Here is a 14,280-nt window from a genome sequence, read left to right as displayed (position 1 = left end):
AGCACATAGGTTGACTTCGTTTGCTCTAAGTTACCTTCAGAAACTACAGTGCCTTTTTTTAATCCTTGTACCCACAGAATTTTGAACACTTTCTATACTCCATGGTAAAATGTTGAAGTATATACTTTATTTCATTACCATTCTGTACATTTGGAACATTTCGGCCATACACAACTTTGCACAGTGATGCTTTTAAATAGATGCGATTTGTACAACACTTTCAGGATTCTTATACGTAACAGCGCAGGAACTTGTGGGGCTCCAGGGCACACACGCTGAATCCTGGGAATGCCATCAGACAGGTAACGTCTTGCTTGCAGTTCGTGTTACCACGCCGGTGAATACACGGGAGAAGAACTTAAGCCCAGTCTCACCTCCTGGGATGGAGGACATAACATACCTGCAGCACCGAAAGAAAAGACAACCAGCATGGATGCCATACACTAACTGACCAAATTGCTGTTAGCAAGGTGCAATCATCGGTGCACCTTGCCAACATAATACCGACTGAATTTGATAAGCTGGAAACTTAATAAACAACTTGTCGTTGAGTATCTTCTGCTGGTTGTGTTACACTTACCATACAATACTTGCACACTGGCACAGGGCGAATACCATGGTAAGTAGCGTGCTCTGGACCTGCAATGCACATTGTATTAGATACCTGTTGTGACGTAGTGCAAGTCATGCACACGCGCCTAGCCGGACAGAAGCAGCCCCCATTTCTGTTATCTAACCGCTTGCCTATATAACCGCTCGCCTTCTTCAATAAAGCGTCATTCATGCACCATGCTTCGTCGTGTCCACATGGTGTCAGAAGTGGCCGGTTAGCGATCGCGCAACGCAACCGGGCAACGTAACCGACGGCAGAAGCACGGCAATCCGGGAGGCCCGGGTAATTTCATCGGACCAGAGCCATGACAGACGCCGAGCAGCACCGCGCCCAGCCTGCCGCCCCCGTCACTTCGCTGCTGCCACCACCGAAGGCCCTGGATACAACGGGAGATGTCTGGCATAGCTGGCAAGCATGGAAGCAAGAGTTCGAGCTCTTCTCAACTGCAACCTACCTGGACCAACAACCGAAAGAGGTACAGGCAGCCACTTTTCTCATCAGTATTGGAGAAGACGCACGCAAAACGTACAGCACTTTCGTATTTGATGCTGGAGAGGATAAAAGCGACATTGCTGTACTGAAGCGAAAGTTTGAAGCGTTCTACAAACCAGCACTAAACCTAGCTTATCACGAGTTTCGATTTGGAGAGCGTGACCAGAAGGAAGACGAACATTTTAACGATTGGTTAACGGAGCTGCGTGTACTAGCAAAAAGCTGTGAATTCGGTGAGCTGGAAGAACGCATGCTAAGAAGCAGAATCATTCTGGGAATGAGAGACAAGAAGCTTCAAGAAACGCTTCTTTCTGAAAATGCTTCCTTGGTCAAAACTGTTGACATGTGTCGAGCTCGGGAACACGGCAAAGAGCAAAGTGAAGAAATACACTCCAGCAAGAACTGTCAAGTGGACGTCAATGCGGTCCTCCAAATGAAAAGTCGCTGTAACAAATGTGCTCGTGTTCACAACAGTGAAACATGCCCTGCAAAGGGACGCACGTGCTTAAAATGTGGCAAAAGAAATCATTTTGCAGCTGCGTGCAAAACGAAGAGCGCTAACCTCTGCGTGAAAGAGCAAAAAGTGGCGTCACTGGAAGCGAATTCAGACGGACAGGCAGATAATTTCTGGTTGCAAACTTTATCGCCAAGCAGCAAGAAAGACGACCGCTGGACTGCAATCGTGAAAATAGAAGAAACGCCCGTTGCCTGCAAGCTTGATACAGGAGCCAATTGCTCGGTCATATCACGCAGCCAGCTGCAGAAGATAACTCAAAAGCAACCCGAAAACTGCGCTGTCGTGCTGAACACATTTTTTGGCTTTCAGAAAAAAGCAACGAAACGTAGTCACCTTCATGTGACCGGACCCGAGGGAACATTTGAAACGACATTCTTCGTAATGGAAGACGACATACCCGTGACTCTTAGCGGCTCAGTTGCCGAGAAGCTAGGCTTGATTCGCCGAATTGCTTCACTGGAGCACCAAGAGCTGTACGACGTAGTCAAGCCGTATGAAGACGTCTTCTCCGGATTAGGCGAGCTCAAGGGTGTCGTCTACCACTTGAAGCTCAAGCCAGGTTCCCAAGGAGTGGTCAAAGCAGCACGCCGGATTCCGTTCGCACTCGAGGACAGAGTAAAAGCGGAACTGGACCGCATGGAAGCAGCCGGAGTAGTTTCCAAGGTGACCGAGCCAACCGAGTGGTCCAGCCACATGGTTACCGTCATAAAGAACGACAAGGTACGCATATGTCTCGATCCATCTGATTTGAACAAAGCGCTGCTGAGGGAACATTATCCTATGCCAACGCTAGAAGACATTGCACCGTCTCTGTGTGGAGCACAATACTTTTCGACTTTGGATGCCGCTACGGGATTTTGGCAGATAAAACTGGATGAGGAAAGCTCCAGAATTTGCACAATGAGCACTCCGTACGGTCGTTACAGGTTCCTACGTATGCCTTTCGGCATTTCTTCGGCTCCCGAAATATTTCAGCGCGCCATGCACAAAGTATTAGAAGGTCTCACTGGCACAGCAGTCGTAATGGACGACATTCTAGTCTGGGGTCGCACTAAAGAAGAGCATGACGCAAATCTTGTCAATGTGCTGACAAGATGTCAGGAGCACAACTTGAAATTGAACAAAACAAAGTGTAACTTCTTGCAGGAATCCGTCAAGTACCTAGGCCACGTGTTGACGCGCGACGGGTTGAGCCTGGATCCAGGGAGACTGGAAGATATTTTCCACGTGCAGGCCCCTTGCAACCGGAAAGAGCTACAGACATTCTTGGGTATGGTGAACTTCGTTTCCCGCTTCATTCCTAATATGTCAACGCTCACAGCATCGCTCCGAGAACTTTTAAAAAAGAATGCTGCATGGGTTTGGGAAGACAGACATCAAAAAAGCTTTGAAGCACTGCGCGAAGCACTAGCAACGGCTCCCATATTGGCATATTACCAGAAGGGCAAACCAATCACCCTATCTGTAGACGCCAGCCAAAACGGAATTGGCGCTGTGATAATGCAGGATGGACACCCCTTAGCTTACTCATCTCGCTCGCTGACAGAAGCACAGCAAAGGTACGCGCAGATAGAGAAAGAGATGCTAGCAATCGTCCACGGCTGTGAAAAATTCAAGGACTACATTTTCGGGCAGCCAGAAGTCATTGTGGAATCTGATCACAAGCCGCTCGAAATGATTTTCAAGAAGCCATTATGCCAGTGCCCTCTCCGCCTGCAGCGTATGCGTCTAAACCTACAAAAATACCATATAAACGTCAAGTATACTCCGGGAAAACAACTGTTCATCGCTGACGCGTTATCACGTTTTCCTAATAAAGCACAGCTCGTAGAACATTGCGCGCATTTCCACGTTAACACTATCGCTTGTCTTCAAGCTTCAGACAGGCGCCTGGAGCAAGTTCTGCGGGAGACGGACCGTGACCCAAGCATGGTGAAACTTCGCCAGTATGCAAGCACAGCGTGGCCCATTGACAAGGCTGACGTCCCTACCGAGCTACGCAGCTACTGGAGCTTCCGCGACGAGCTGCATACTGATTCCGGCCTTGTGTTCCGGAGCAATCGCCTTATCATTCCTGCCAGACTGCGCAGTGAGGTACTGGCTTCTCTTCATGCCGCGCACACAGGAGCAGAAAAAATGAAAGCACGCGCCCGAACCGTTGTCTTCTGGCCAAGTATAAACAGCGATATTAAGGAAGTCGCTCAACGCTGTCAAACATGCCAAAAGTACAAATCAAGAAATGCGCGACTCCCGCTGTTAAGTCACGAGATACCAACTCTGCCCTGGGAGTCAGTAGGAGCTGATATTTGTCATCACAACGGTGCCGAGTACTTAGTCGTTGTTGACTTCTACTCTTTCTTTTTTGAAATCAGGCTTGTGCAAGCGCCGTCAGCCAACAAGGTTATTGCAGCATGCAATGACATCTTCGCAACACATGGCTTCCCAAGGCGACTTTGCACAGACAACGGACCACCCTTCAGTAGCCAACAGTTCAAGGATTACGCCGATAAGATTGGCCTGCAACACGTCCGGTCTAGTCCGTACTATCCCCGCTCGAATGGAATGGCAGAAAGAGCAGTACAGGAAGCTAAGAAGCTGTTAAGGCGGTTCCGTTTCGGTAGCACTGAGTTTTGTGCCGCATTGCTTGAGTGTCGAAATTCACCTCGGGACTCTTCTCTGAAGTCCCCTGTGCAGAGGCTCATGGGCCGACAGACAAGAACGCTGCTTCCTGTACCAACTAGCCACCTACAGCCACAAACAGTGCCACCCAAGACCGTGCGACGAAGGCTAGAAGACATCAGGAGCAAGCAACGCTGCTTCTACAACAGAGGTACACGGCCTCTTCCAGAGCTTCGCACTGGCTCGACCGCAACTATGTACAATGTGCCCTCAAGATCATGGTCCCCTGTCACGGTCGTACAGCGGGCTGAGACTCCTCGTGCCTACATCGTCAAAACGGAAGAGGGTCAACAGTTTCAGCGCACAAGAGAACACCTCAATCCGGCTCCTCCTCCCTCGTCTCCAGACCACAAGACTCCCGCGCCGCTGCCAGCTGTGGGAGTCCCAGACACTACAGGGACATCCGAATCTACACAACTCCGCAGGAGTGAACGGAAGCGCCAACCACCACGAAGATACCCGGCGCCTGAGTTCTGAAACTCTACTTGATTCGACGATTAAAAAAAAAGAGAGAGAGGGGAGATGTGACGTAGTGCAAGTCATGCACACGCGCCTAGCCGGACAGAAGCAGCCCCCATTTCTGTTATCTAACCGCTTGCCTATATAACCGCTCGCCTTCTTCAATAAAGCGTCATTCATGCACCATGCTTCGTCGTGTCCACACCTGTATGCAGAGCTTGTAGTGCACTGTAAGCATGCAATTGGCACACATACGAACCACCAGTGCAAAATAAAGCGTGGCGAATGTGGTCCCGAAGTATGCAGTCGTAAACGGAAGCATCTTCAACGAGAACAACTGCTTCATGTGGTTCATTGGGCCTCTCAGGAGAGCAAAGCTGTATTGGGGAAAAAAAAAAGTCAATTGCTTGGTGGGCAAATCCAACCGTGTCAGGTGGCAAGGTATTTCTCGCAATCCTTTTACTATAGTGACACTGTACTTAGTAAATGGGCCTTAAAATTTGCTTTCTTGGCGTGCAAAATTGGGCCCGGCCCGCCTTCATTGCTTACAAGTTTTAAGCCGTGGCCGCACGCGTGGCACACTGCACGGTGCCATTATTTAGTTGCAAACTTCTCACCTGCTAATGATGAAAAGGCTACCTAGGGTGTAAAGCAATGCGAACTTCCGGGCTTTGAAGACTAGTACGGGGATATACATCCCTGCCTGAAAAGACAACGATCAGTCGTTACGTAAGGTTTGTCGTAGCCGGTAGTGGTTGAACAAGTGGTTGACATCGTACCAGAAACATACAGAAACAGCCCATCAGTAGCGTTCCCGTGAAGCCGACGATGCGTTGTTTTCTGGACTGCACGAGGAAAATTTTTCACGAATTAAAAAAGAAACAGCGCGGTTTAAACATCGGTGGGAGTGTGAACAGCTGGACAAAATGGTAGGCGTACCAGACTAGGTAAGCAGGAGTCCGTCGCGGCCTCAGCAAACCAGCCGTTCGAGCCGGCAGTTGTGGACGGCTCGGAGCTACCGCTGCTGCTTGGGCTCAGCAACTTCTTAAGAGATTCGGTGCTCGAAAATATGGAGCTCTCCTTCCTCGCCTCATTGCGGTTGAGGTAATCTCTCAGTTGCCGATTTAAGTCTCCCATCTTCAAACACTCCGATGCTGGCACGTTTATCGTGTGACTTTCCGATAAACTGGCCCTCAGTAACGCATAGAGCAAACTTTGTCGATGACTCGACGGCTGCGTGCCGTCATTGCAACGTGCTTACAGCACACCCAGCTGGTTTCGGGCAGCAACGACAACGAACGTGCAGACGGCAGCGCGCACGAGCAGGCGTGGGAACGTGCGCTTGCGTCAGAGAGCATGATGTCATGCTTTGTATCTTTGCGCGCATACCTGCTCAATAATTTGGTTCAAGACGAATTTGACCCTTGCATTAAACGCGCAGGCCAAAATAGTAAAAATGGAACGATGTTTCGCTGCGAACGACGATTTTCGCTAAAGCCGTTTGGACGTTGAGCACATTATGCCCGTGGACTAATTTTCACATCGCAAGAGTGCATTGCTGCCGGAGAAAACGGAACTATTTACAAACAGTCGTCGCCATTTTAGATCTGTGTTAGGTGGGTTTGTGAAGGCGCTCGGTGCGCGTCAAATTATTTTCTCTCGTCGAGTTCCGCCTGTGTTGAGGCACCATGAAGTTTCAGTACAAGGAGGAGCACCCGTTCGAGAAGAGGAGGAGCGAGGGTGACAAGATTCGCAGGAAGTACCCTGATCGAGTCCCCGTAAGTATTCGAGCGTCGCTTGTGCGCAGTGACCTTGCAGTAGTTCGAAGAGAGGGGGCCCCCTGTGCGTTCGTGCTTAGGCCTATAGTTCAGGCGCCGCTTATGTCATACTTGCGTTGTGGTTGAGCAGAGATCGCTATTTGGTAGCAGCGCGCAGTCTAATGATATCATGCGCTGGGTCGCATTTGCGGCGCACTTGACGATTTTCGGCAGGGTACACTGTAGTGAGCGAGTTGCTGGGGTGCTCGCGAGCGCACCGGGTGAGTCATCATATCAGCTGTGCGCGGTCCTGGAGGAGTGTGTGCTGATATGCGTTGCAGTAGCTGCAGCTGCTCAGCATGAAGTTGGCTTACCTGGTCCAAACAATCGTGATAACCACAAGCATTTTTTTGGCGTTAACCATTTCTTTGCAGATTTTAGCCTAACCTCAGGCCCGTGCTAATGCACGTTAACGTTGTAAGCTTTGATTACCCGCTTTCGTTTTTGTGGGACTACTGTTTGAATGCAGTTTAAACTTGCGCATCGTGCTCGGTGACAGGAAGTCCGGGCACTCGGCGAGAGTCCATCATAGGCTTTGTTGCGCGATAGGATGACGCAAGTAAAACGGCAAAAAGGGCTGGGTGCGTTGCAGTTTCTTTGTCACACAGTGGTGGCGACGCGAATAACAACCTTTATCGGCGAGACATAACATGCGCGCCTCATTAAATATGTGCCTTTGTTGCTCGAGTCCGAGGGGCTTTTGTCCTGTAAAAACGATTAGAGCGTTTTTTTTAATAACTTAAACCCAATCATCCGTTACTTAAAATTTTCGTTGCGTTAGGTTAGGAATGAAACGCAAACGGAGCGACGCACGACCAGTCGGACTGCGCAACTCAGGACTGTCGATGAAGTGATCGAAGTTGCTGAGCGAACTGGTCGGGCTCGGTTGCTGGCCTGATCTGGGTACATGCTGATGTCGCATCGCGTGGTCGGGCAAAAATATCGCCTGACCGCGCTCCGAGAAGTCACTTCGTGGCTTTTGCTGAATGCGTTGGTGGCATTGGAGAGAGCTAAACTAGACGTAACAACTGGTTTGACCAATTTGCGCTTATGATTAGTGCGATCTCTTGAGAAAGCGAACCACTGTAAAAGTTAGATTATCCGTCTATCCAGGTTGTCAGTGCAGTTGCGCAATATTTTAAGCAAAAGCACTTTATTTACTAGGATCCCCATGATAGTGGACTTCATCGAACAACTTTAGTTTGTGATCAATGCCATGAAACTCAAAACAGCGTAAATCGACTGAGGAAACCACAGTTTAAAATACAACCCTGAGGCCTGGCCAGTTTAAATAGACTCTGGAAAGCACGGCTTAAAGGCCTATAGACACCTTATTGGCAACTATAGACAATTTTATTGCGTGTTTTCTTATTTAAAATGATGCGTTAAGACATTACAATGCATTGATCACCGCTTGCTATTCGTCTGTGACTGCTAAATAAATTGTAGTTGAATTTCTTCTCTCATGCTGTTAAAGTTTCATCAACCGAACAATTTCTGACATACTTTTAAATTTTCGGGTCGCGTGAGGCGCAGAAAAACTGCAATATGAGCACTAGTATGTAGTTTTAACTCACTAAAGCACTTAAGTCTGCCTGATTCAAGAGATGAGATTACAACAAGCAATGTATCAGCAGTCATATTGCAGTTCTTTTTGTGCCTCAGGTGACCTGAAGTTCTACATATCACAACCACCGTTCGGTTGATGAAACTAAAACAGCGTGAGAGAAGAAATGCAATTAAAAATTATTTAGTGGTTGTATGCAAATACCACACAGTGATCCATGTATTCTAATGTCTAACACATCATTTTAAAGAAAACATGAATAAAATTAGTTGTCTGTAGTGTTTAAAATGCAATCCTGACCCTTGGGACGGTTTGGTTGGCAAATATTGCCACTGGCCTATATTTCTTTTTGTAGTTAATTGTAAAGCTGTGAGAAGAAAGGCTGTGAAGGCTTCTTCTTTTTTTCCTGGTAATGTGGGTCCTGGAAGTGGTTATTTTGATGGATCATTATTGTCATTGTTTAGACAGTGCACTGCATATCTTGTTTTTTATTCCCTGTAAGTGTTGTTGACATGAAACTTTATAATGTTTCCTTTGGAGGTAGAAAGGCTTTAACACAATCAACATGAAAAGACAGGAACATGAAATGAAATTAGCACAGCACACAATGCTTGTGCATCATCATTGTCTAGATGAGCATTGGTTGTTCATCGCATTGTTTTTGTGCAACTGTCAGAGTCTGCACTTTTCTACTCCAGAACGACTAGCCCAGCCACAAGTTTTGCTAAATTACGTTATAAAGGAGCACTGAGGACAATAATTTCCGCTTATGTTTTTCCTGTTACCTCTGATGTTGATGCGTATACTTCGTCTTTCGGCCTTTTCCAAAAGGCTTGTAAAAGCTTTGTTTTCAGTTGAGGTAAACTCTTTCTAATAATAGGTTAGCAATTCATTCATATAGGTGAACTTCAGTTTGTCCTCAGTGACCGTTGTAAAATTTTCGTCAGCCTGTAATCATACCGTGGGACCTGGTTTGCTCCAGCGCGAAGTATATACATTGCCATTTAGTGCAACTGGTTAGGATTTAAATTGTGAAGAGTGGTGAGGGAGCCATGACATCACGGTGTGATCTGATAGTACAGCTGGTGACCATGCACAGGCTTATTACAAGCCACTGTTCACTAATTAAATGCCAGATTTTTATATATTCAGAGTTAATTTTATCATTTGTATTTGTTTGAAATTGTTTGTGTACATAGAATTTGAACCACTTAATGTCCGAACATCGACATGTCAGTGACTGTGGATGTGCAGAGGTATCTGCAAACAGGTGAAATGACACATGGGTATAATTTTGCTAAAGTAATAGTTTAAGAGGGGTGTTCTTTCAAATGAGCTCAAGAAAGCTCATTATGTTGCAGCTTTCAGTTGCATTTCTGCATTGAATGAGTAGGTTGCTGGCCTGACTATTGGGGGTTCGTGTATGATTACAAAATTTAATAGTTGTTTAATAATATCACATGGTTTTTCATCAGTCAGGTTATCATGCACCTGTTAAGATTGTGCACCACTGGTGATACTGCTGGAAGAGCCTGCAAGAACAGTGCATCAATTTCGAGTTGCAAGCAAAAGTGGCAGAGTTAAAGGCACCGTAGGGGTTCATTTGCACTCTGTTTACCATACCAACAGGGGTTTAAATATATATCTATAAACTACCAAGTATAATCACAGGTGTTACATTTATTTGATCGTATGCCAAACAGTACTAGATTTTCTCACGTGTGGTAGCAGCTGCATGGTTTTTACTCATGGATGCGATTACCTGATAAAATTCATGCAGGAACTGCTATAGGCTGTGTATGGCTACAGAGAAAAGCTACACAGCTTTAAGCCGTAAGCAAGGACTGATTTTTCTTCAGGTGCAGACAACTTGAAAATGTTGTCTAGCTTTCTTTTTTAACCATGTGGATGTGCCCTGGCAGATGCTAATGAACGATGACTCAGCTGATTGAAATCCTCTTCACTTCAATGGATTTCCCTAAGCGCGTCGGATGAGTGGCTTTTATTGTGTTGGCTACATCTTCGATCTGTGCCTGACGGCGTCTGTCATTGGTGGCAGGTGATAGTGGAGAAGGCTCCCAAGGCCCGCATTGGAGATCTGGACAAGAAGAAGTACCTGGTACCCTCGGACCTGACCGTGGGCCAGTTCTACTTCCTCATCCGCAAGCGGATCCACCTGCGGCCAGAGGATGCGCTCTTCTTCATTGTCAACAATGTCATTCCCCCCACTAGCGCCACTATGGGCTCTCTCTACCAGGTTTGTAATGAATGCGCAGGCTTGCTCGCTGCTGTCACTGCCCCGACAGTGTAGAGTTTTTCTGCTTCTGCATCAAGATGCCAAAGCCAAGCTCATTTTGATTGTTTTGATCAGAGAGTATTGGGATTTGATGCTGCGGTTTATGTAGAGCAGTGAAGGATTGTCAACAAATATACTTATTAAAAGACAAATTGGGAAGCAGGTACTACAGTCGAACCCGGATGTTTCAAATTATTGGCTATATCGAACACAAAGATTATCCCCTTGAAAATACTATGTAAAAGTATAGGACAGTTGCGTAGTATATCGAACTCCAGTTCTGCCGGCTGTTCGATATTTCAAATGCCGCGCCGGGCCCCTGGGAGGTGCGCTTTCCCCAATGACACTAGCATCTCCGGTCACACAACACGCGGCACAGAGGTGAGCTGTAACGTTTGCAAGCCACGTCTCCTCGGGAAAGAGAGCAAAACCGGTCGTAAGTGAGGGCAGCGCTTCCTCACTGATGATGGAGGCTAGAGAACTGGAAAGAGGCCAGGCCTGGCCTCTGCAACAGAACACGTGTGCGCCGCCGGAGCTGATTGCTGAGGCCACGAGCCAGACGGCAGTGGCACCTGCATGCCCCATGCCCCACGACTGGCACAACTAGCACCAACGGCGCATTTCCGCTGTTTTCTCCCTCTCGCTCCTTCATTTCCCTTTGTGCCTCTTCGGCCGACGCCAGTCGACTCCATCGGCCGGTGCGGGGCCTGTCACATTTTTCTTGTGCATGTCTTTGTTTCAACGTGCGGATTGTAGCGTGCGTGACTGCTGTCATCGAGTGAGCTATGGCATCTACGGACGTAAAAAAGAGAAAGAATCTAGACTTCACAACAAAGCGAGGCGATACGGCGCATCGAGAATGGTGAAAAGTCCTCCGTGGCACACGCATTCGACGTTCTGCGGAGCACTCCAAGTACGCTGTTAAACAAGCAGGACATCATGCTCAAAGCAGGTGAGCAAAGTCGCTCGGGAGCAGCATGTCATATGCGCCCTGCTGCCTTCAACAAAGTTGAGAAAGCGCTGTATGCGTGGTTTTTCGAAGTCCGAGCGAAAAACATCCCTGGTGGATGGCCCCATGTTAATGGAGAAGGCCAAATGTTTTGCCGCGGCTCTGGCGAAGAGAACTTTTGCGGTGGCACTGAGTGGCTGCAACGGTTTAAAAACCGCCACGACATTGTGGGAAAAGCCATTTCAGGCGAAAGTGAGGATGTCAGCAGCCAGGGGATGCAGCAGTGGTTTTCAGAGGAGTTGCCAAAGATCGCTGCAAAGTTTTCGCCTGCCGAAGTCTTCAAATGTTGACGAGACTGGTCTCTTTTGGCAAATGCTGCCGAATAAGACACTCGATCTCCGCGAGAGCTCATGTCACGACGGGAAAATGAGCTAAGTGCGTGTGACGGCTCTGCATGCGGCAAACATGAATGTCTCGTGCAAGCTGCGTCCATTTGTTATCGGAAAGAGCACGCACGTCACCGCGCTGTTTCAAGAATTGCAAGCAACTTCCCGTCCACTGCGGCTGTATGACACGCCAACTTTTTATTGAGTGGCTGCAGGCTTGGGACGCCGAGTTGGGCAGGTTGGGCTGCCGAGTATGCCTTCTGTTAGACAACTGCTCGGCCCACCAAATGACTTGCAAGCTTGCGAACATTGCATTCAAGTTTCTGCTGCCGAACACCACAGCAAGACTGCAACCCATCATGGACGAGGGTATCATTAAGGCTTTCAAGGTAGGCTACAGCAGGAGACTTGTTCAGCGGCTCCTTATAAACCTCCGCATGGGAACCGATCTGAGGATTGACCTGCTCGGTGCCAGATGATTACCGGCGCTTGGAACGATGTAAAACAGGCCACAGTAGCCAACTGTTTCGGCAAGGCAGGCCTTGAAGTGGCTGGAAATGAATGTCCTGAAGCTTTGGATGAAGGATGCTTGGAGGACGCGTTTCGCGACTTGTCCCATTTTCCTGCGTCGTCCTGTCGGAACTTACCGTTGAGGACTTCATCAATGCTGACAGCGAAGTTAAGGCTGTAGCTCATCTCGCTGATGAGGACATAGTGGTCGAAATAGCTGACGCCCAAGAAGGCGGTTTCAGCGACGACAAGGACAACTGTGTTCCAAAAGAGATGCGCCCGTGTACAGCAGCTGAATTGGCATCAGTGTTCAGCCTCATTCGGTGTTGTTGAGGCGAAAGGGAAGGTACCGGGCTGCCTCACCTGGACAGTTTCGAGGAGATCGAGACTGGTGTTTTCAACTTCATTAATCACAGCAAAAAAAACAGTCGAAAATTAGCAATCCCCCCCCCCCCCCCCCCCCCCCCCCCCCACCGTGAAATAAAGTGCTTTCACGTTACCTGCCCGAACTGTGGTTCACGCCTCTTGCGATCAGTAAGCCACAGTTTGTCATTATCACGAGTGCAAGTTAAGCCTCTATCTGTATATCGAATTTTCGCTGTATCGAACTATTTCCCCGGCCCGAAAGACGCGGGTTCAATCCCGGCCGCGGCGGTTGAATTTCGATGGAGGCGAAATTCTAGAGGCCCGTGTGCTGTGCGACGTCGGTGCACGTAAAAGAACCCCAGGTGATTGAAATTTCCGGAGCCCTTCACTACGGCGTCCCTTATAGCCTGAGTAGCTTTGGGACGTTAAACCCCCATAAACCAAACCAAACCGAACTATTTCCCAATCTCCTTAGAATTCAATATATCCGGGTTCGACTGTAGTGCAAGTGATAGAACAAACATTAATTCTCTGGAATTTCTTTTGAAAGCCGTTAGGTAAAACTTATCCCGCCGATTAATTAAACACATTCAGGCAACAGAATCTGCGGCATTTATTCATGTGTGATGACCTGTTCTATAAAGGATCTGAAATATGCGACTATTCTTGGTTTAAAATTGTGGAAGGGTCAAGAATGTTTCCATTGAGACGAGGTTGTGGTGTACCATCATGTGGTCTTGTTTGTTAGCATGCTGCTGCTGTCAGTTTTGGTTTCTTACTCTAACATGAAGTAAGAGTGAAAGAAGCACTGAAATATTGAGTTGCCATCGTGTAATTTTTTATTGCTAGGCATTTGGTGCCAACTGCTGTGTTCAGCTTTGTGTCATCAGCAGAAATTGCAACTGAAAAAGCAGCTGAGCAGGTGGAAACTGTTTTGTGCTCCGTATTGCTAGTTCTGAAGTTTCACTGCATTATGGCAAATGTGTTGAATTGACCGTCATTTTTTTATTATTATTACAGGAACACCACGAGGAAGACTTCTTCCTGTACATAGCATACAGCGACGAAGATGTCTATGGTGTCTGAGGCCCCGAGAGCAGCTCTATTTGTAACAAAATTTTTTATATGTAACTAAAGGAGTGGCAGATGTTGAGCGTGAAGCCAAGAACCTAAGTCACAACGGTTTTTGTGCACAGGAAAAGTTGACGCTTGCACTTTGTTCCAGCCCTAACCTCTCTCCCCTGTGTAGAAGACATTTCTATTGTTGAGCTGCTTTTCGTTTTGAGGAATTCTTCTCCGGTGTCTACTCTTCCACAGCCAAAATAAAAACAAAAAGAAGCTATTACTAGCAATTGCATATTGCCCTCGCGCCCTTTTAAAGGGTGGTGATGTCACTTGTGTTCACCAAAGCTGCAGTGTCTGTTGTCCCTCAACATTTGAGTACTGCACATTTTTGTGACTTTTTGCCAAGCTTGGCAATTCAAAACGTGAACTCCTGTAAAAAAAAAAGAAAGCTAGTTATTTATTTTGCAGGGTTTGTTTGATCCGGTGTTTTCTTCTTCCTTTTGCACTGTAAATTGTGTATTATATACTCAAAATAAAACAATGTACTACTTCACCCATCTTCAC

At 47.4% G+C, this 14,280-nt stretch overlaps 2 protein-coding genes across 3 annotated transcripts; one reads left to right on the top strand and one right to left on the bottom strand.

Moving 5' to 3' along the window:
* Window positions 1-105: 105 nt before the first annotated feature.
* Window positions 106-6,096, bottom strand: LOC144121485 (uncharacterized). 2 transcript variants are annotated; one of them, XM_077654715.1, is made up of 6 exons: window positions 5,700-6,096; window positions 5,540-5,605; window positions 5,378-5,463; window positions 5,020-5,137; window positions 581-639; window positions 106-400 (listed from the first exon to the last, which is right to left on the bottom strand). In XM_077654715.1, the coding sequence occupies exons 1-6, from the start codon at window positions 5,895-5,897 to the stop codon at window positions 295-297; spliced, it is 633 nt and encodes a 210-aa protein (XP_077510841.1). In that variant the 5' UTR covers window positions 5,898-6,096; the 3' UTR covers window positions 106-294. The 2 variants fall into 2 exon arrangements, with proteins under 2 accessions (XP_077510841.1, XP_077510840.1); XM_077654714.1 differs by having other exon boundaries at window positions 581-664; window positions 4,966-5,137; window positions 5,700-6,090.
* A 228-nt stretch (window positions 6,097-6,324) lies between these two features.
* On the top strand, window positions 6,325-14,269 carry LOC144121486 (gamma-aminobutyric acid receptor-associated protein). The gene is made up of 3 exons (XM_077654716.1): window positions 6,325-6,538; window positions 10,204-10,401; window positions 13,672-14,269. Exons 1-3 carry the CDS (start codon window positions 6,449-6,451, stop codon window positions 13,735-13,737), a joined length of 354 nt encoding a protein of 117 aa, XP_077510842.1. The 5' UTR covers window positions 6,325-6,448; the 3' UTR covers window positions 13,738-14,269.
* Window positions 14,270-14,280: the final 11 nt, after the last annotated feature.

The sequence above is a fragment of the Amblyomma americanum genome, chromosome 2 (genome assembly GCF_052857255.1).
Source record: "Amblyomma americanum isolate KBUSLIRL-KWMA chromosome 2, ASM5285725v1, whole genome shotgun sequence".
Taxonomy (NCBI): domain Eukaryota; kingdom Metazoa; phylum Arthropoda; class Arachnida; order Ixodida; family Ixodidae; genus Amblyomma; species Amblyomma americanum.
Note: the sequence above shows the minus strand (reverse complement) of the source record. Positions and strands in the feature narration are given on the sequence as shown.

What these genes read in the sequence shown, in the direction of transcription:
- LOC144121485 (XM_077654714.1), bottom strand. Translation starts at nt 5,897, where the DNA reads ATGGGAGACTTAAATCGGCAACTGAGAGATTACCTCAACCGCAATGAG. An exon ending in AGCCTTTTCATCATTAGCAG is followed by an intron (nt 5,138 to 5,377) that starts GTGAGAAGTTTG and finishes TCCCCAATACAG; the next exon opens with CTTTGCTCTCCTGAGAGGCC. An exon ending in ACTACAAGCTCTGCATACAG is followed by an intron (nt 665 to 4,965) that starts GTGTGGACACGA and finishes ACGTCACAACAG; the next exon opens with GTATCTAATACAATGTGCAT.
- LOC144121486 (XM_077654716.1), top strand. Translation starts at nt 6,449, where the DNA reads ATGAAGTTTCAGTACAAGGAGGAGCACCCGTTCGAGAAGAGGAGGAGC. An exon ending in AGTACCCTGATCGAGTCCCC is followed by an intron (nt 6,539 to 10,203) that starts GTAAGTATTCGA and finishes CATTGGTGGCAG; the next exon opens with GTGATAGTGGAGAAGGCTCC. An exon ending in CTATGGGCTCTCTCTACCAG is followed by an intron (nt 10,402 to 13,671) that starts GTTTGTAATGAA and finishes TTATTATTACAG; the next exon opens with GAACACCACGAGGAAGACTT.